General features: G+C 36.6%; 2 protein-coding genes across 3 annotated transcripts; one reads left to right on the top strand and one right to left on the bottom strand.

Moving 5' to 3' along the window:
* The first annotated feature begins 10,169 nt into the window (after positions 1-10,169).
* LOC127791364 (pentatricopeptide repeat-containing protein At2g28050) lies at positions 10,170-14,827 on the top strand. Its single transcript, XM_052321191.1, has 2 exons — positions 10,170-12,034; positions 14,688-14,827. The coding sequence occupies exon 1, from the start codon at positions 11,022-11,024 to the stop codon at positions 11,580-11,582; it is 561 nt and encodes a 186-aa protein (XP_052177151.1). The 5' UTR covers positions 10,170-11,021; the 3' UTR covers positions 11,583-12,034; positions 14,688-14,827.
* On the bottom strand, positions 12,597-20,821 carry LOC127791351 (P-loop NTPase domain-containing protein LPA1 homolog 1-like). 2 transcript variants are annotated; one of them, XM_052321170.1, is made up of 8 exons: positions 20,421-20,821; positions 20,024-20,172; positions 18,754-19,073; positions 16,020-16,101; positions 14,623-15,048; positions 13,793-14,524; positions 13,582-13,692; positions 12,600-13,320 (listed from the first exon to the last, which is right to left on the bottom strand). In XM_052321170.1, exons 2-8 carry the CDS (start codon positions 20,168-20,170, stop codon positions 12,922-12,924), a joined length of 2,217 nt encoding a protein of 738 aa, XP_052177130.1. In that variant the 5' UTR covers positions 20,171-20,172; positions 20,421-20,821; the 3' UTR covers positions 12,600-12,921. The 2 variants fall into 2 exon arrangements, with proteins under 2 accessions (XP_052177138.1, XP_052177130.1); XM_052321178.1 differs by lacking the exon at positions 20,421-20,821 and having other exon boundaries at positions 12,597-13,320; positions 18,754-19,009; positions 20,024-20,147.
* Between the last annotated feature and the right edge of the window lie 1,898 nt (positions 20,822-22,719).

Genomic DNA, 22,719 nt, shown 5'->3' with positions numbered 1-22,719 from the left:
AGGTAACTGAGCTGTAGGCTGTAGCTGCAATGGATCTTCATTACTGGTAATTTAATGCTGTGTGTGTGTGTGTGTGTCAATGATGCTGAACATCTTTAGAAACCTACAACAAAATTCTTGTTGGTTGGAAACTTTTGACAGTCTTAAATTAACCAGTTTTGAGCAAAACGAGTTGGCTGAAACGTAGATAATTAATTAATTGTGTTCTACCAGAAAGAAATTAAAGTATGTTTAGCGGGAGAAACAAAGCTCTGTCACCATTACTGTACCTAGGACAAAGCATGAATGCCTTGTATTAATGTCTTGATGAAATTTTTGTCTACAAATTGTAAATTTTAAATAAAAGTTTATTGATTAATATGCTTGACTATTACAATTTAGTTTTTACTATTTACACAGGCAAAATTTCAAGTAAACTAGTCTTTGTATCATGGTAAAATTGTTTTCAAATTAATTCTAAATTATAAATCATAAATTCAAATCTTATTAACATAGTTAGTGCCTGTTTTTTTAAGCAAGTTATAAGAAAAATATTTTTCAAAAACACTTCATAATAGAATAGAATAGATATATGTATAATTTGTCCATTATTTTTTCAAGCTTGAAATTTAGAGGTCTAGCTGCTCCTAGAATGTGTACTGAGGGGTCTAGAAGCTGCTCAGCGATGGAAAAATGACATTTTAATCATGTTAGAAATAAACCCAAAATATATAATTAACATGTTAATTAACTAATGTTACCAAGTTTTTTTGTTTTCATATATGTTAGATAATAACTCCTCAAATTCATGCATGAAGTACATTTAGTTTCTTAAATAAAAACCTATTTCATCCGGTTGTTAATAAGCATAGAAATAGGTATAAAATTTAAATTTGTCCTTTAGTTTAACTATTGCTAGACCACACTAATAATATGTGAAATAATATAGCCAAATTATTGTAGGTATATGTTTAGAGTGTGTGCCAATAACCAAATAATTACAAAATCTCTAGTGTACAGTGTTAGTGACTCGGTTATTTAGAATAATTAGGATTGTAATGATTAGTTTTCTATAGTATCCATGTAAATACGTCCTTAAGGGAGGATGTGCAAAACTACAAATTTAGCATATTATTTCATTAGAGAGATTATGGATATTAATATTGAGATCGAACCACGTTAAAAATGGTATACCTTCTCTTGATTTTATGTATGATCCGATCCTAATAAGTGATAACAAAATTGTTCTTTAAAAATTCGTGATTTTTATAAAAATTTGTTTAGAGAAATAAGAAATATTTTACTCCCCAAAAAAAAGTTAAAAAAAACATGAGATTTTACTTAGAGAAGTCGCAATTGATGATCAAGTTGTCAACGATCACTATTGGCTTAGGAAGAAAGTTTTGTCATCAGTAATGTGGCACATGTTTAAGAGGGAGGTGCCACATCACTTATGACATTATATGATGCCTTCTAGCATTTTTCATTGGCAAAAAGAGAACACCTTGTCATAACTGTCGCATTGCATTGAGAGAGAGAGAGGGAGTGTGAGAGTCACTCTATCACATGAAGAGAAATTATAGAGCAACTTTAACAAAGTTCATAAAATGGTAAATATGTTTTGATGCCATCACCACGATTGTTGTTTTTAAAGGAGGCCACATGGTGAAGGGAGGAAGCAAGCTAACATTTGAAGAAGACACTTGCGGAATAGCTTTAATAAAGGATCCATTGGCTAGACAATGATGGAGTCAAACATGATTTGATCTAGGTTTATGTATGTGACTTCACTTGTCTGGGTAAATATACATAAATAGATTTGGCCCGCATATGTGTTTTGGGATCACTTGATTGAGATAGAGATTCCTAATAAGAAATTTAAGTCAATTGGTGAATTATTTGATAACTCATCAAGTTCATATTATTTGATAGATATATATAAAGTCTTTCACATAAAATAACTTAATTGTGAATAAGAGTATAAGGGTTTTTAATTTTTAATTTTAAATTTATTTTTAATTTTGTGTTTTGAGTGTCTATTTTGAGATTGCTGAAAACGCATTTTTTTGTCTGAAATACTTTTTGCATTTTAAAAATTTGAAGTGTGTTTGTAATGAAAACTGTTAAAATGACTTTTTATTTTAAGTTTTATTTATAATTTTTTTTTATTTTTAAAAATGTATTTTTGAAAATATATAAGTACACATATTTTCATTATTTTGAAAAATAAAAAACTAAAAAAAAAGGCATATAAACAGTAAAAAAAAAAAGAGTACGGCCTAAGATTCTCTAAAAGTAAAATGTTTTCCTTGAAATAGCCATGGCTTCCCTCAACCTCCCCTGATTGCTATTGCTAGCATTTCACCAATCAATCCCTTTCCCTTTTCTCCTAACACTCTGTGAACATATTGATTGATGACAGTAAAGAGCCAATCAAAAATCGAAAAATGGTGTCCTCGGACACATCATCCAGAAAGTCTGAGGAATTCCAGCCTCGACGAAGTGTCATTTCCTTTTATCATTTCTACGTTCAAAGTGAAAATTTGATTATTTTTTAACACTCTTTACGCGCTCTAATTACTTTATTTATAATTTTAAGTGCTCTTAAGCAAGCATTAATCAAGCAGAGATGGAAAATGGACGGGTCGGCCCAGGCTATGAGACGAGCCGGTCCATTTCTCATCTCTAAATCAAGCCACACTACCCCCGACACCCAATTTTAATTCTTATTATTATTGTTTTTAAAACACTAAACATTACTAGCTATTTTTTTCCTTTAGACCATAGTTGGGACAAAAATATGTCGGTGGAAAGGAGAAAAAAAAAGTATATGTTTTTGTAAGGATATTTGTACCTGCATATATGTATATATATATATAGTTTTCTTTTTTGCTTCCACTAATTCTTATTCCAAACGTGCCCTATCTTTCATTAGTTATTTCAAACGTTAATATAATCATAATTCACAAATCCTATTGTATACCATAGTTTTGGGTCCAAATTGATAATTTTGAGTTTTGACATCCGAAGGGTTTTGGAGCTTCAAACAAATTTTAGGAGTGAATGTAAACAAAAATTGACAAAACTTGAAACGAAAATAGAAAATAAAAGACCCCCAATAATGCATTTGTAATTTTGTTAAGGTAATATCTTAACTCATATATTCCATCTCCTAAAGTCAATTATTAGTCGTTATATAGCCAACTTATAGACACCGTAGGCACTACGCTTATTCTACTTCAATGTGTTTATATATGATATGTATTTGTATTGTATTAATAAAAAAAACACAAAATCATTTTCCACACTTATTCCTCACATGGTATTGAAATAGGTCATCCTTGGGATATCTTCTACATAGGTTCTCATCTCCCTCCAAGGCCCCAAATCCTCTTTTCCATCAAAGATCTGCCCCATAACAACGTCGCCAGGTTAGATTCGGCCAATGCCCGCCCTTATGCATCACTACACAACATTGCTGCCAAAGCCAAAGATCATATCTGCTCCATCAAAAATCTCCTTCCTACGCTCGCCGGCCACTTCGTCGCCGTCTTCATCAATGCCAACATCCTGCCATCACCGTTGATATGCTCCTATCTTTGTTGTTGGCCACTTCGCATACAACCAACTACTATCGTCGTAGCCTCAAGCCACCATCAGATCTTCATCTTCGCCTAGATCTACATCTCTAGGCCTAGCGCAATTGCCATTCACTTTCGATTTGCGTCATCGCCTCAAGCCATCACCAAATCTTGTTGTGCCTTGGGCCACCACCAAATCTCCTTGAGCCGCCAACGACATACGCCCATATCTGAACACTTTGTGGCTTCAGATCTACTGCCAGACATCGTTGTTGTGGCTTATGCCTCAACGTTACAAGAAAAATCGATTTTAGTGACGGAAAAATCCGTCACTAAAATTTTAGTGACGGGGTAAAAATCCGTCACAAAAAAGGGCGTCACTGAATTTTAGTGACGGGGTTGAGCAATCCCGTCACAGATCTTTTCCATCGCAGATCGTTTTAAATAATAAAAAAAATAAAAAATAAAATATTAAAATTAATTTTAAAATAAAATAAAATAAATATTTATCTAATTTATAATATTAATTCTAAATATTTGAATTGAAATTTTATTTATTATTTTTAATGTTTTATGTTAAATAGAATTTTTTGTATTTTTTAATGTATATATTTTATTTATAACAATAAAAGTAAATTGTATTACATTTAAAAGTAAACTATTAAAAATTACAGTATTATATCAACATTTCCTATGTATTTTATTTAAAATTACAGTATTATATTTTAATTAAAAGTAAATTTTTTCAATTAAAAAAAAAAAAACACAAATAACCATTAAACTAAACTAATACAAAATAACTATAAGTAAACTAAAATAAAATAACTACAACTAAACTAACACAAAATAATCATTAAACTAAACTAACACAAAATAACTAAAACTAAATAACACAAAATAACTAAAACTAAACAACACAAAATAATTACCTCATTGACTGAAAGAGTGGCAGCAATGGCACCGGAGCAATAACAATACCGGTGGGAGACAGCAGCTGCAGAAAAATCAAGAGAACCAATGGGAGAATAGAGAAATGGCGTCGAAATAGGGGGAAGGGAGCGAGAAAGAGTGAGAACCAGAGAAGGGAAGGGGGAGATGGCTGTTCGGGATGGGGGTTTTAAACTTAAATTAGTGACGGGTGTGCCAGTCCCGTCGCTGATCAGTGACGGGCATGGCAGTCCAGTCACTGATATGCGACGGGCAAGGCATCCCCGTCACTAATCAGTGACGGGCATTGCAGTCCCGTCACTTATCAGTGACGGGCAAGGCACGCCCGTCACTAATCAGTGACGGGAATTGCAATCCCGTCACAAAAAACATGGCAGAAAATTTAGTAACGGGACTGCAATGCCCGTCACTGATCAGTGACGGGCATTGCAATCCCATCACTAAATTTTCTGCCATGTTTTTTGTGACGGATTTTCGTCACTGAACCCGTCACAAATTAGTGAGGGGTGGGCCCTCGTCACAAATCCCGTCACTAAATAATGATTTTCTTATAGTGCAAGTTTTCGTAGCCTCAACATGTGATTTACTCCATGCACTTGCCAGATTCGGCTAGATCCACTAAACAAGGCTACTATAGGTGCTAGATTTGCCAAATCTAAAAGAGATCTCGTCTGAGTATCGTTGTCGGTCCTCTTACCCACGACCACTATTGTTGTTCGTTGCCACCTCGTGTCTCGTGTTTAACTGTCGTCGCCGTTACTTTCGATAGCTGCCTTCTAATCGTCGTCGCTGCTAGATCTGATAGATGTAACAATTGCCTCCAGATCACGATCTCTTCGCTAACTCTATGCCACGTCGTTGCCATCCCTAGATCTACAATCTTTAGTTATAGTAATTTCTCCAACGAGTCAAATCCATGGCTACCTCACATTCTTCTTTTGCTCCTAGTGTCACACCTAACACTCAGTACACAGCTGACTCTCAACCCAAACCAATAGTCTTTTTAATTTAGGAACGCAGATAACACTAAAGCTTTCTACCTCCAACTATCAAGCATGGCGTCAACAAGCGCGATCCCTTCTATCTGACATGAAGCTTTTTGGTTATGTGGATGGATTTACTCCCTCCCAACAACTTGAGATTAATCAAGATGGTGCCACCATTCCAAATCCAAATTACTATGAGTATGCTCATAGTAAGCATACTCATATCCTCTATGAATGAAAGAAATAGTATAACTCTTTCGACTTGTGAGACTTCATGCCAACTGTGGATGGCTCTTGAAGCCAAATATGCGAATCCATCTCGCTCTCACATTATGTCTCTCAAAAATCAACTCCAACGAAGCCGCAAAGGCTCTCAGTCCATCATGGAATACCATTTTCTATCAAATGACTCATTGATGAATTATCTGTTATTGATCATGACATCTTTGATGATGATATAACCCTTTATGTGTTAAATGGTTTAGGTGCTAAATACAGGGATATTGTTACCTCCATATGCACAAAAGATCGTACATTCTCATTTGAAGAACTCCATAGTCATTTAATTGCTCACGAGGAGTACTTGAAACGTAATGATCTTCCCTCTGAAATCTCCATTCCCACTGCCCATATTCATAAAAAAAACTGCCTCGACCAGCAAGCAATTTTAGTTCAATCAACAACGTGAAAATGATGGGTTATATCCTCACAATCCACCTGGAAATGGTTCCTTCTCCCATAATCACGCCTATAATCATAGCCTAGGTGCCCAATCACACATACGTACTTTTGGTCCACAAAGTCACGGCAACAGGCCCCTTCCCAAATGTCAATTTTGTGACCTTTAGAGACATATAGCCAAATATTGCCCACAACTAATTCAATGTTCTCTCAAGCCTTTTGTCAATTTTGCAGCCTCCAACACCCCATCTTCATCCAATTGGGTGCTTGACATAGGCGCCAGTCACCAGTGATCTTCATAATCTCAACCTCCACTCTCATCATGATGGCCCTAAAGAAGTATCAATTGGGGACGATACAAGTTTGCCCATTACTCATGTTGGTTTAGCAAAAATTTTCACCCCCACCTTTGTCTTTAACTTGCATGAAGTTATGTGTTTTCCAAAAGCTCGTCATAATCTTATCTCCATTTCTAAACTTTGTTAAAAACAATAATGTTTCTGTTGAATTTCACCCTTTTTCTTTTTTTGTTAAGAATCATACCACGGGAGCGACATTGTTGCAATGGTCAAAGTAGTGGCGATCTCTACACCATCCAACCTACACCAAAACATTCAATCACGAGACCAACTACTCTCTCAACCACTCGCTCCACTCAAATCTTCTGGCATACTCACCTTGGCCACCCATTCCTAAAAATTCTACAACACGTTCTCAAGGACAATGACTCCATCAAGTTCAAAGCTTCTTTTCACTGTTCTGCTTGTTAATTAAATAAGAGCCATAAATTACCATTTATTGATTCCTCTGTTACTTCAACCTTACATTAGAACTTCCGTATTTTGATATGACCTTTACCAATTCCTTCAATCAATGGCTTCTGTTATTATCTCATTTTTATTGATCATTTCACTCGGTATGTCTAGTTATTTTTGTTGAAATTTAAAAGTGAAGTGTCTGACATTTTTCCAACATTTCATGCTCAAGTAGAATCTTTCTTTCATCACAAAATCCGCTCTATTTACACTGATAGGGACACTGAATACACCAAACTCAAATCTTTCTTTCAAACTCATGGCATTTTACATTACATTTCCCCACCATACACTCCTAAACATGTTGATCTTGTTGAACGCAAACATCGTCACATTGTTGAAACTACCCTTGCCCTCTTCACTCACGCCTCCATGCTTCCGAAATTTTGATGCTATGCCTTTCAAACCGTTGTGTACCTCATAAATCGCATGTCCACACCAACTCTACAACATGACACCTCTTTTTCCAAACTCTTTCACAAACCACCATCATACAAAACCCTAAAGGTATTTGGATGTTTTTGTTATCCTTGGCTTCGTTCATATTCCAATCACAAACTTGATCACCGTAGCACTCCTTGTATCTTTCTTGGCTATTCTTCCCAACACCATGCCTACAAATGTCTTGACCAAGTCCACAACAAAAGTTACCTTTCTCGGCATGTGGTCTTCTTTGAAACGAAATTTTCATTCTTTTCTCGTTCACCATCTACTCCTTTATATACATTTTTACCCCATGGGCCCACACCTATGTTTCCTCTGTCACGGTCACCATCCTCCACAACAAATCAAGTTTCCAATCCCACTCAAACTCTTGCATCTCATCCCCTAAGTCAACGTCTCTTATCCCTCAATACTCTACACTCACACCTATTCATTCCTCATTCTACCACTCAACTTCAAACAACATCCACTACAAGCCAACCAACCTCCGACCCCATGCATGTTGATACCTCCTCCTCATGTGCCAATGCCTTATCATCACCTCTTGCTTCGCCACTACTTGCTCATGCATCACCAGTCGCTCTCTCAAGGCCAGTTACTCAATCCATGCACAATATCCATAAGCCTAATAAAAAATTCCTTTTGACCACTAAACATCCTCTTCCACCCCTTGTTGAACCAACATGTGTTTCTGAGGCAATGAAGTCTCCTACATGGTGTGAGGCTATGAGCAATGAATTTAATGCCTTGCCTGCCCAAGGTACTTGGAATCTAGTTCCACGAGATTATAAGCAAAATGTTATTGGATGCAAATGGGTCTTCTGTATTAAAAGAAACCCAAGTGGCTCAATTTCTAGGTATAAAGTGAGATTAGTAGCCAAAGGATTCCATCAACGACTAAGCCTTGACTACACACAAACCTTCAATCCAGTTATTAAACCTACCACAGTTCGCTTGGTACTCTCTATTGCTCTCCAACACCGTTGGGTCATTAGACAACTAGATGTGAATAATGCATTTCTTCATGGCCATTTGAATGAAGTGTATATCGCTCAACCCCCTGGACCCATCACTCCTAAATTTGCCACCCATGTTTGTCATTATGGACTCAAGCAAACCCCCTGAGCCTAGTTCACTACTTTACACTCATTCCTATGCTCATATGGCTTTCATGCCTCCAAATCAGACTCATCTCTTTTTGTTCTCCATTGAGGTAACGTGCTACTTTATGTTCTTGTATATATGGATGACATTTTAATTACTAGCTCCTCTATTTTGGCCATCAATCATTGCATCTCTTCTTTAGCCACAAAATTCCACATCAAAGATTTAGGCTCTCTTCATTATCTTCTGGGCATCGAGGCTATTTCTACCAAGACTGATCTTTTTCTTAGTCAACATAAATACATTCGTGACCTTGAACAGACAAAAATGGCAAACGTGAAAAAGGTTCAAACTCCACTTTTAACTAGCACATCTCTCACATTACATGATGGTACTATAGCTATGGACTACTCTGAATACAGAAGTATTATTGGTGCTCTTCAATATTTATCCATGACACGGCCAAACATCGCATTCGCAATAAATCGCCTAGCTCAGTTCATGCACAAACCCACTATTATGCACATGGTAGCTCTTAAACGCCTACTACGCTATCTTAAAGATACAGTCTTTTATGGCATTTATCTTCATAAAGATCATCCCTCTTCTCTCTATGCCTTTAGTGACGCAGATTAGGCCGGCAACAAGGACGATTACACTTCAAGATCCATTTATCTTATTTTCTATGGTGGGAATCTTATCTCTTGAAAATTTTCCAAACAACGTGCAGTGGCTCGCTCATCTATCGAGGTCGAATATTGATCCTTAGCAACAATCTCGACTGAACTCATATGGATTCGATCTTTACTCTCTGAACTCTGCATCCACATAAATCCTTACCATCTATTGTGACAATCTCTGTACCACTTATCTTTCCCTTAATCTAATGCACAATCGAATGAAACATATAGCAATTGATGTGTACTTTGTTCGCGACCTTGTCCAAAAAGATATTCTCTGCGTGCAACATGTCTCCACCACCAACCAACTTGCTGACTACCTCACAAAGCCTCTATCCAATCAGCATCATCACTATCTCAAACACAAGATCGGTGTCCTCGATGGCACACCACTCTTGTAGGGATGTGTCAATGCAATATCTTAGCCCATATATTTCATCTCTTAAAGTCAATTATTAGTCGTTGTATAGCTAACTTATAGGCATTGTAGGCACTACCCTTATTATGCTCTAATGTGTATATATATGATATATATCTCTTGTATTGTATTAATAAGAAAAACACAAAATCATTTTCCACACTTATTCTTCACAAATTTATTAACAAAAATTCAAATTATATACAGCCTGCTTGCTTGTTTACGGTTCTAAAATTATATTATTGAATTTAGTTTCAAGAGAACATGTTGAACAGACTTAGTTTCAAAACTTATTTAAAAAAAATTATACTTTGGAAAAGAAAAAAAAAAGGAAGCTGTTAGTTTAGTTTTAAATTATAAAAGCTATTTTAAATGAAAATGACATGTGATGTGAATATAGAAGGTAGCAGTAGCACCTAGGAATACTCAAATGAAAAATTCTAGAAAGTCTGATGAGGTTAACGAAAGAGGATAAAAAGATGATTCTGCCCTCATGTCCTGCTCTCTCCTTCCCCTCTCATGAATTTGTCCCGCTCCTGCTGCTCTCACCGAGGCGAGTCAGTGATGGCAGAGAGGCGACGGAGGCGAGGCAAGGGGATAGCAGCGAGGCGATGACAGCGGCCATGGCAGGGGAGGCGAGAGCAGCAGGACGGGGGTAGTGGCCCGCTTTGCAAAGTTGTAAAGCAGGAGAGGGCAAAATCATCTTTTTGCGAGTGGGGGCAAAATCATCTTTTTACCCCCTTTATGTGAGCCGCTCAGTAAGCCCGTCGGGCCCTATAGAACGACTCTACTCAAACATGGACGTTGGTTTCGGAGCTTCAATTTCATGTGGCAAATATCAATCAAAATCGTCAAGAAAAGTCGTTCTACGAGGCTCGACGGGTTACCGAGCCCTATCTCTCGTCTCCGTCTCCAACCCCAACTCCAAAGCCGACTGACAAAGACGTTGCAGAATCAAATCATCCCCACAATCCTCAATTCCTCCTAACTCTTCTCAGCCCCTCCTATCCGATCTCACTCCCAGCCATCTCCATCTCCTTCTGTCGGTTTTGACATCGGTCCCACATCTCAAAACCTCAAAGTGCATCCACTTCTTCAGTTTCCTCTTGGAAAACCAGTCTTTTTTTTCCCATTCAAGCTTGATCTTCAAGCCCATCTCACCCTTCTTTACAGGGCAATCAAGGCACGGAAGGTCACAGATGCTGAAAATATGTTGTTTTCGCTCTCAGTGGATGAGAATCTCAGGAACCCTTTTCCTGCTCTAGCTTCTTCTTTGAGAATCACTATGAGGAACCCAGGGTTGTTGCTAAACGGTTCAATTTGGTGCTTAAGAGTTTTACTCTGATAGTCGACATTTTAAAGAGGCTGTGGAGGCTTTCAATTATATGGGAAACAAGGGGATTGAGATCAGTGACAGGACTTGTAGAGTTCATTTGGTGGCTCTTGTGAAATGGGACCAGGTGGACTCTGCCCTGGAGTTTTTTTGCCAAATGGTGAAATGGGGTGTTGATGTTTCAGTTTTTTCATTGACTGTCGTGGTTAATGGCCTGTGTAAGAGTGGAGAGATCAGGAGGGCCAGGGAATTAGTGGAGGAGATGGCGGGCAGAGGTCTAAAACACAATATCATCACTGGCAACACATTGGTGGATGCTTGTGCCAAGAGATGGAATTTTGAGGAGTTGGAATTGATCTCAGGTTTGATGGAAAGGGAAGGGGTGGAATTCAGTGTGGAGATGTATAAATTTTTGATAGACGGGTTTTCAAGCTCTGGAAAGATTGAAGCAGCGGAAAGGATGATTCAGGAGATGCTTGAGAAAGGATTTAAGGTAGATTCCCATTTGTACACCTTGGTTATCAATGAGTATTGTGGGTTGGGAGATATGGATCGTGCATTCTCCTTGTTTGATGAAATGACCAAGAGAGATGTTAGCCCAAGTGCATCTTAGGTACTTGTAGCTGAGCTACAGGCGAAGGAAATTGAGTTGGATTATGAGATACATAACGGGACATAAGCCGCCAACCCGAAGCAAAAACAATGAAATGGATTCTGCAATCCTAGCCAGTTTGACACTCTTGAGACTCCATAGCTGATAACTTTACAACAAAAGAAGTTAATATATAATAGAAGAGGGGGCTCTGTGTTGGTGTCTTGTGATCGAAGTGGCCAATAAGGAAACCAAAATTTCAACTTTCAGTGTAGAAAAATAACCCCTGAAAATTTCAACTTCCTGGATATATGCCTAAAGGCGAAAAGCACAGATAGAGGAGTCGTGGGGCTAAGTGGCTAACATCAATGCAGACATTCGTTGTAGCCATAAGGGCAAGATATTTGGCATCAAGCAAGAAGCATGAACTGCTGAACTGAAGTACGATTTCAAATTGAATGGAATGGACAAAGGTGAAAAATGAAGAATTTTGCCCTATTTTTTCGTGGAAGGCAGCTTTTTATTTCCTATGGTTGTCTTGACTTTTTGGTCTGGGTTTTCCCTCATGGTAGGAGACAGTGTCAACTCTAATAAAGTATAATCTATGTGACCTCCATGTCATAATGGAAAATCTTTACCATACATCCAGTGCAACTTCTTGTGATATATGCCAAGCATTCTATCAAATATATATTCTGTTTTTCAGCATTTTTGCTTTAGAAGAATATTCAACTTTGTGTTGTGCTGAGTTTCTACCAATTCTTCGCGCATTCTTTTGGGGTGTAGGAAGTTTATCCACCTTCAATGGTGCGTGGCAGCCAACCTGAATTTAGCATATATTGATTCAATCCAGTAGCAAGTCAGGAAACTTGTTATCTTCTTCCTTGTGTTATTTTGAAGTCTGCATGTGGATTGAGTAATCACCTCAGAAGTCTCTGTTTTTCCTATTTAAACCCGAAACTGAGACAAAGGAGAAGGGTTGCACCTAATAATCGCCAGATCTTATACCATATATTTTTTCTCTTAAAACTATATATTAGGGTTACATAGCCAAAAACGAAAGGAAAAACTAAATATTAGGGTTCATCATTATCATCCCCAAACAATTTTGACATACAGTGGGGGATTAAAATCAGAGGTGATAGTTTATTCAGAATCTCATTCATGATATTTCGTTTTCAATAAAACACTTCAAAAAATCTACCTGCAGAAGTTAAGAAAGCTTGTGCACCAAGCTAAATTGCTAGACCAGACAGGAATTCAAGCATTGCATTCCTTAAAACACTATACAAAGTAGAGGAAAGTCTCTTAAAAAGCAACAGAAGAAACTGGAAGGAAAAGCAAAAACACAAATTTTCAGCTACCTTTGTGGAGTTCCAGAGAGAATGGGATCTTTAGCCACTGAGCCATGCTTTCCACAAGCTGGTATGCTGCGAGAACGTCTTCCCATTTTGAAATTACCAGAAGATGGCAATGGCATTATCTTTTCGTTCTTCTCCCTCAGTAAACAAGAGTAAGAACAAGGAAGTTCCAACATTGTTTCACTCCTAGTTTCCAAGGACTGGTCAATATTTTGTTTGTCCTCTTCTCCATGGAAGCCAGTAACTTTGCAAGCCAATTTTTCCCCCAACATTGGCACTGCTTTCTTCATGCAATCATTGTCATCTGACCAGTAGCCATTCTCTTGGATATCCTGCATCGCTAGATCATCATATTCTTCGTCTGATTTAGTGGACTCCTCATCTACTGAGCCTTCCATCTGGAAGATATATTGTTTTAACATATGAACCATAACAAAATACCAAGCAAAACAGAAAACTTTCCACTACTGTAGAGTAGATCCATTAAGGAAAACAAAAGCTCAAAGGAAACTTATTCCTACTACATCAGCAATCTAATGAAATTATATAATCACCTTGGTTAGACCTCATTGCCTATGACTACCCAAATTATCTCTGTGCAAGCAAACAAGTTTTTTGCAAGATGATGCACCGGGACTCTCAAATGACTATAATCTTACCTCTTCATGCATTTGTTTTAGACCATCATCACTAAGATCCTCATCACTGTCCAACTCAGGAGGATCGTCAACCTCCTCATCGCTACCATGCACAAAATCCTCCTCCTTGAGCTGGATGAATAAGAAATGTAATATCAGAACAGCAAAATGATGTAGGAACAGATGTGGAGATTACTGTAAGGTTTTGTACTTATCATGGTTTTCAACTTACCTCCTTGGCTGGTCCATCAGATATCCTAGGAGAGCTGCAGCAGGACGAGTAATATCTACTACCAGTGTCAGTCATATCACCCTTCGACTCATCAATACTGCCAGCATGACTTGTGCCACCAGTTTCACTGGCCCAAGCACTAATGCCAAAGTGACCAAACTGAAGATTAACAGGTTCGGCCTTACCAATTTGCAATGGCCCATACATTGGTGCTCCTATCCCCTTCTCAGTCAATTGGCCCACTATGGGCTTTCCATTACCATCTATTGGCCATGCCTTTGCCACAGAACCATCAGTATTCAGAAGAGCCATTAGATGCCTGCTAGAACCTTGTCTTTGAATAAGTTGGAACATGCCCTTGGAGCTCAATGAATTGGCAACACACTGGTTCCTGTATTCCTCATCAACCACAGTGACTGTATTTGTCACAGGATCATAAAGTTGCTCCCCTGCCTCGCACCTTCTAAGGCAACTAAATACCGTAGCATGGATGGCAGCCACGCTCTTGTCAACATTAGTGTTATTTATTTTGGGGACCAGATGCTTGTCAGCTCGCTTGCAGAGATAATCTTGGATTGTCCTGATGTTTCGAATATATTTTACATACTTGTTTTTAGCAGGATCTAGTGTCATGTACTTAGCACGAACTGCAAATCTTTCCAAGTGTTTATCCTCATTTGTTATGTATATCATAAATGGTATAATTGAAGGATGTTTCTTCATAAGGTTCATCTGAAAATCATGGCACAAGTTGTGACAAAAACAGAAAAAGAAAATGCTAGTTGGACAAGTAAACTTTTATGGTAGAAATGCATATTCATTTCACTTACCACAAAATTAAGGCTTAAGTGGACCCCCTCAACAACTACTGATTCTTTTCGTTCTTCCCAAGCAGTGATCAGCCGATCAAGACTGTCAATGACCATTTCACTTTGCGCCTTAAATCCTTCAATGGCCATCTGTCTTGGACTGATAAATTCTGCAGAACTGGAGGCCACTTCTGGTGTTTGACTGTCAGATTTTCCAACTATAGAACAATTTGATGCATCATCCTTTGGTGGGAGCTGGGAAACAGCAGCTAATTTTTTAGCTTTCTTTTTGGCCTTTGCAGCTGCAACAGCCTCTGGATCCAAATATTCCCCAGCATGGTATGTTGAAGCCCAAAGCAAAGGATTTTGCTTTTCATCTACGAAGCTCCTCATCATATGGCGAATTGAGTCGGTGGATATCACAGTTGTGATGCCCAACCTGCTACCCTGTAAAGTTGATTCAAAAGCCTCAAGTCCACATGTGTACTCAACAAACAATGACAGCATATTTTAAGAGAATGACGACTGTAAAGTTTTCATGACCTTGAATGCAAGCATAAGTTGCATTTTTTTTTTTTTCTCTTTTTTCTTTTTTGGCTAGAACAGAAATCAAGCCAGAAGCCTACATAAGTTGCATTTTAGTTGATTAATTAAAAAGAAATATTTGAGAATGAGCTTTCCAGGATTGTAACTCGGGTTTGAATCTAACATTGTACGACCCAACATTTGTGAATATGAACTATCAATAAAGAGGGATTCATTTTAAATCTGTCCCACTAAAGGATTCTACTTACACAGCTTCTAGTGGGATGTATCTCTTCTGGAATTAGCTTCTAGTAGTTGGATGTACTCTTTTTCAATCAAAAACCTGCGCTGCTACACAGTATAAACCCAATGTTTTCTTCCAAATCCATACTGCAAATCAATCTAAATGCTACATGACCCACAATCTCAGATCATAATGCCCATTCCAGTGAATTGTGAGCAAGACATTAGTCCCCTATACCCGTTGAGCAGCAGATCACTATCTTGTACTCCGTGGATCTTTTACTTAAAAATAAGCATCATGGACAGCATAGAACAACTTGAGAACAGCAGTATGAGTACAAATATTCTTTTATTTAACTAGAGCTTGCACTAAAATCAGCACATGCAACAATTATCTATTGAAAGCCACTCATGCATCAATCATGTATTGAAACACCACTACGGTCCCACCAACAAAATTCCAGAATAACTGTAACATACATACTAGGGATTAACATCTTGATCAAAAATAAGAAAGAAAACAGGAAAAAGGACTTAGTAAAAAAAAGCTGAAAAAGGGCACGAGGCAGAAGTGCAATTAAATTTCCATGCCTGGACAGTAGAATATAGAGTATTGTTTTCCGCGCAGAAAAAGGAAAAAGAAGGCATACCAGCAATGCTGACAATGTAGATTTGCCACAGCCACTTGTTCCACACAGCAGCACAGTTACAGATTCCTTCCTTTCACGAATTCTGAAACAACAAAATTTCTGAAGAGTTATAAGATCTTTACACACTAAGAAAAAGATATTAATTCCTTTGAGCTGAACACCACAAGTTCCCCAATATCTCTTGTATTAACCAATCAACAACATAATGCAGAAATTAAAGCTGTAGCCAGTTCACCTATTCAAAGCACTGTTGCTGGCTGGTGCTTTCCACCCTTTTCACAAATTTGGTTAGTTGTGATTGGGTTAATTAAAATAGTCATGATACCACCAAATTAATTTTCATACTTACTTAAAAATCTAATATAAATTATCCATACAACAACACCAGATGTGAAAACTTTTGCTCCTACAAACCATGTTAAAATGGATTCACATAATGCTAACCACAAAATTAGAATCCATTATCAGCAATCAGACAAGATGCACAATATAATGTGAACAAAATTACGTATAACCCAGATAATTACACCCTCATGCTACTGAATTCACTATTTTAACCAATTAAGCAACAATTATCGAAAAGCAATAAAAATCTTTCTCCTGTTCATTGCAAGGGGGTGCAGATAAAAATCAAATCTAGTTCAGGAAGTTTATCCAAGTTTCTTTAACTAGGTGGCTGCCATTTAATTTGGAAAAAGAAAAAGAAAGTTGAAAGCAACAATACATGCGGATATTGACGGCTTTAGTGCACTACAAGGTCATTCAAATAATAGTTTTTTGCCATGGTAACGGATATGGAGTGTTTGATACTTAATTACCAGTGGAAGACAACGGCAGTGGAAGTTTTGGCTTGTAAAATAAACTTATATAGTATGGATGAGTCAAGCAAGAAGGCAGAATTTTAAGATTGTGATTGATGAAATTGTGAACATTTTTTCTTGAAATCATTCTAATCAACCAAATAGTTAACAAAACATTTACTGGTGGACTTAATTGGCTGTAACAATAATAATCATGATATTAATAAAGAGCATTATAATAGCAAAGGAATGTAAATGATTGGAACAGGACTAACTCAGCTACCCCTGACCACAAGGCCATTCAAGTAGTTGTAAGGAATCACTCCACAAACAATGATCATAACCACTAACAAGTAACAACCGACATTGATCGTTAAAATTGATGATGTAGAGAGATTCACTTCGTCAAAAGAAAAAAAAAAATTCTAATGTTGTTTGAGGTAGAATTTAGATGTGAATCATACAGTTATCTTAGTCCAAATTCTAAAAATAAAAAGTTTGTGCAAGTCCATTTGTGTATTAAAGTTGCTACAAATAGGACAGACAGAAACCGTCGCTAAATGTGCAATGGGGTTACGTCAAATGTTTCTCTGACCAATATTCAGACCAGATGACGCCAAAAAATTAGGTCAACAAGTTTTCAACAAAAGAGTTAATTGAGAGTTAATGTAGCAAACCTCCAATGCATTTTAGTTTACAACTCACTGTTCAAATTCTGAAACAACAACAACAACATATCCAAAATAAATTTTATATACAAATTTATGAAATTGAAAATATTGAATCATAATCATCATCAATTGCAACTTTTCAGCTAAAAGTGCTAGCTACTGTTGGGTTGGTTCAATCACCAACTAACAATCAAGTCTCATTACCTTAAGGGTCTCTGCAAACCCAACAAGAAGTTATTTTCTCTGACCCTTGCCAAAAAATAGAAAAGTTATCTTCCACTAAGGACAAAAAAGGTGTTCCCAGTTCCCACAATTTGAACAATTTAATTTAGCATTACAACACCCCCCCCCCCCCCCCCAAAAGAAAAGAAAAAAAACAGCTATTCGTAAGGTTTATTTAGGTATAAACTCAATTTCGTGTTTCTCTTTCTTAAGGGCACTAATGTTTCTAAGGTGCAGTAAATAACTTAATGAGTGCTTAAAATAGTAAAAAAAATCTTGGCAAGAGTTGGATATTTCCTAAATTTTGGTTAAAAAAAAAAATCTAGGCATTCAACATGCTAAAATATGCATATAGGAGCTAATGAAGACAAATTAGTACCATAGAACAAGAAAGGAAAACATATGACATGAATTGCCGCTCCTGATTTCCACATGTGATCATGATGGAGCTTCGACCGCTTAATACAGGAACCTTAACTCTTATGATGTCAAACAAGATGTAAATGGTGGTGAAAATTTTATGAAAAGGTCGACTTTTGGATTTAAGAAACAGAAGATTGTATGTAAAATTGTAGGAAATAAGGACGTGGTTATAATATAGCCAGGGATGGGTTGGAATGTCAAAGGATTGGCTATTAAACATTTCAGAAGTAAAAACTAACATAACTTGAGTGACAACTGAAACGCCAAAATAAAGGGGAAAAGGTCAGGATTTATTAAAGTTTCTGGGCTAGTTATTTAGTTATGACGTAGAGGCTGTAAATAGAACTCCAGGAAGCAGACAGATTTTGGCAACTAGCCACTAGAATCTAACAAAAAACTAAAGCGTAAAATCACAACAAATCAAAAAATTAGTATACGTACATACACTAACATATAAGCAGTTTGACAGAAAGAAACGATATTTGTCTATCTGAGCTACTGATAATGGTTCATGTACGAGTAAGAGGCATCATAGAAAATTTGATTCCATTGAGACATGAAGGGTGGCAGACTGTCAGGCAATAATATCAATTTTCAAATGGTAACATAACATTGTACCTGCAAGCTAAAACCAAATCCGCTCTCTGGTCAGGGCCCACGTACTTGTACTCAGCCAGAGCATCACAAACAACATCCAAGAACATTTTTCTTCTGATGACCACAGTTGTGCGCCTTTTGTACAATTCAAATGTTTCACTCTTATCTTTACCATTTCTGTCTAGAATCCCCTGGCTAACCCCACCCACTTTGTTCAAGCGACCATCTTCTTTCTGAGACTGTATTCTAGGAGGATGTGAATCCAACATCTCTATCCCTGCTGAAACCAAAGCATCCGCAGAGCATTCACTTTTCATCAATTCAAACACCCTTTGGCTAATCTGATGAGAGAAGACACGTGATATTCAGTGGAAATCACAAATCCTTAGGAATAGTCTAATGTTTAAAGGAAACACTAAAAATTCTCTGAATGAGTCCAAGCTTTAAGCAAAGACAAGAGAGCCACGAGGTCCTGAGTTGCTACGTCAAGCATAATTATATTTTTGTGACCTTCAAAAGGTTCAAAGTGTGATCTGCACCGTGATATTTTAGGATGACAAATGTATTGCAAAACATTGTCTCCAACTCCCTGACAACCAATAGAGGACAAAGATGGACACAAGAAAATCTAGAAACATATCTTTAATTAAAGAAATATAAAGGCACTTTACATGTTAGTCCATCGTGAAGGTAATTAATTACACAGAGGCTACTAGATAGAGGCCTTCACGTGCGAACACGTTTAAACCTTTAAGTGAACATAAGTTCAGAACATCATTCCAACCTATGCCAACAGCTGAATTTGCTTTATGCTTGCATAAATTTTTCACATTACCAATCCAAAACCAATGTCTAACGAGGGAGGAATGAATCCTTTTCAAACACAATGCTGCAAGCGAAAGATGATCTCATCCACTGTTTTGGCTTAGCTGAGAAGACCAAGGCTACAGCCTGCTACATGTTAAAGATTGAACCACTTGATGATTCTCAAGAAACTAAACCGACATTATGCGGACGAAATTACAAATAGTAATAATAGACAACTGCTATGACGAAACTAGAAACAGCAAGGCCCAGCCTAACTTAAAAATCAACCCCGCCCACATTTAAAAAATAGTAATTGTGAAAGATTCATATTAGGTTACTCCTCGTCCAGTCTATAACCCAAAAATTAGAACATTCTAAACAACTAGAAATTTGAAATTAGAGAAATAAAAATAAAGCTCGCATGCACAGATGAGATATAGATTGAACGCTGGGGGGGGGGGGGCTGAAATATGAAAAAGAATACCTTAAAAGCATGGCGAGGTTTGCAGCCCATGAGCTGCAGAGTACTCTGAAGAACAGAACGCGTGTACCGGAACGACTCTTTCCTTGTCTCTCTCCTGTCCTCATCATCCACAACCACTACGTACAGCAGCTTTGTCACCTCTCCCATCTCTGAACCAACCAAAACACAAAATATCAATACAGAATTCACAAGCAGAACAGTAAAACAGAAAAGCAAAAGGCGAAAAGCAGAAAACACAGAACGAGAAAGAAAAACAATTCTTAGAGCAATGATGACTGACAACCAGATCGTACACGTTTCAAATGTGAATTCGACGAAATATCCAAGGGGTGGAAGGGATTGGCGAAAGAGAAAGGCAATGTAGGATCAAATGCAACAAGAGAGAGAGAGAGAGTACCTAATTAAGATCAAATTTGATCAGATTGAAAGGAACGAGAACAAGAGGTGCTAGGGCTCAGAGGCAGGCGTCCCATTCCGACACCGATCCCTCACTCTCTCTTTACATATGTCTGTATATATGTAGGTCTCTCGCCATTTGCACTGTCACCTGTCTTCCACGCATCACAATCTCAAATGCTCCACGACTCTCTCTCTCTATCTAAATAGAAAGAATGCGAACACAGACAAAGCTCTCGCTTCCCCCCTCTCTCTCTCTCTCTCTCTCTCTAGATTCTGATTAATTGACGGATTTCGCCTCCGATTTGGACGCGAATTTCCGCTGGCTACGATGAACCAATTGGAGCGGTATTTATAGGAAAAAGGGGCGGGGCAGAGTGGAATCTCGAGGGTGGCAGGATCTGTAATTCAAGGGCAGAAGGAGGGCGAAGTGTTATTTGGCTATAATTCCTTCGGACTCTTGATATCGACTGCGCTGCTTTGTCCTAGTGTAATTAATAGAGAAATTAAAGCAAATAATTAGGCCCATAGTCTTAATGCCCCACCGTACAAATCCACCATCCATTTACACGGCGCGGTGAGGCCCACGCTAGCACAGTGGACTCACCCTATGATTATATAGAATTTGTTAATTAAAAAATAAAATATAAAAAAAAAATTAAATTAACAAATTTTATTATATTTAATAAATTTATCCAATAATTTACTGAAAATAAATCGCTAACTTATTATCTCTCCATCTAAATAAATTTATCCAATATCTTTCAAATAAAAAAAATAACCCATATGCTCCTAATACATTTTTAAAAAAATTAATAAATAATTAAATATAAATTTTTAAATAGTTCTCAATATTATTTTATATTTTAATTTAAAAAATATTATTATTTTATTTTATTTATTTTAGTAAATACTACGTAATTGTATAATAACGATGGCAATGGCATGATTAGTGGCTTTGAATAGATAAATATTTTTATAGAAAAACAATTAATATATTTGTTTATGTTTATTAATAACACAATTATATACTTTTAGTACTTTGGTATAAACTTTATAATAATATAATTTTGGCAAGTTGTACCATTACGCTTTTGAGAGTTAATAAACAGATCAATTGTACAAAAATCTTGTATAGTTTGGTTGGAAGAATTTTGTAATTTACTTTTGATCAGACACCACATTTAAAAATATTTAAATTACTAGAACAAGAGAAAACTAAATTATAGAAATTTTTAAATCATTTTAAACTTTCGGCCAAATGAATCAAATTATATAATATTTAATTTAATCTAATTTAATTTTAATTAATTAACCAACATGACATTTATACTATTTGTAATAGTAGCCTTCTGTTACAGTTAATTAACCCCAAAAAAATGAAAAAAACACGCGCGCGCACATGCGCAAAATCCATTGTACAAATGGGACCAGAAAATGATAAGACGCGACAGTGAAATAGTGAAAACGACATGAAATGGCGTTTTATATGAATGGATAGATCTCCTTTCATGTTCATTTGCAAATTGGGCAAACTTTATGTGTCCATTTACTTAAATTATATTATATATTTTTATGTCTTTAAAAATAACATCAGCTTCTTCTAAATTCTATAAATGTATATTACTTATTTTTTTTGTTACTAATAAATAATTATGAATGTTTTTAAAATTCTAAAAATTATTCTTGGAACCTAAAATCAAAAAACTTATCTGAATTCATTCGAACTTAGTATTAAAATCAAATTCCGCAAATTAAGAATACATCAAACAAGAAAAATAATAATACATAAAAAATTTATATAATTAAATTTAACAATGAGTCGCGCTACTTCTACATTATTTATGTATATCTTGAATTACATAATGCGCATAAATAACATAAATACCCATCGCTACATTGTGCCTTGGGTGAGAGCATTTTAAATATTAGAACATCATTATGTAGTTCAATATGTATCTCATAATGTATCAATAACACTTTTCTTTAACAATATACGTTGATTACTATCTCACCATATGGGGATAGTTCACTAGTCAAAACAAACTAATATTAAAGCTTTAGTTAACCAAAAAATCACATATTAAAACTCTAGTTATTAAGTTACACAACACAAGCACTAAACGAGTCACACCTATTTATAAGTGACAAAATCAGGGTTATACTGGGATTAGGATTCCCTTAAACCTACCCCAATCCCCTAATTAAACTCACTGTTGAAATAGAATTAATTTGATAAAATTTTCTTCTAACATTATCTGTAACCTAAACTAAAGAGACAAAAATACAACACAAATAAA

Source organism: Diospyros lotus, chromosome 1 (assembly GCF_014633365.1).
Source record: "Diospyros lotus cultivar Yz01 chromosome 1, ASM1463336v1, whole genome shotgun sequence".
Classification (NCBI taxonomy): Eukaryota; Viridiplantae; Streptophyta; class Magnoliopsida; order Ericales; family Ebenaceae; genus Diospyros; species Diospyros lotus.
The sequence above is the reverse complement of the archived record's forward strand: the minus strand, read 5'-3'. Positions and strand labels throughout refer to the sequence as shown.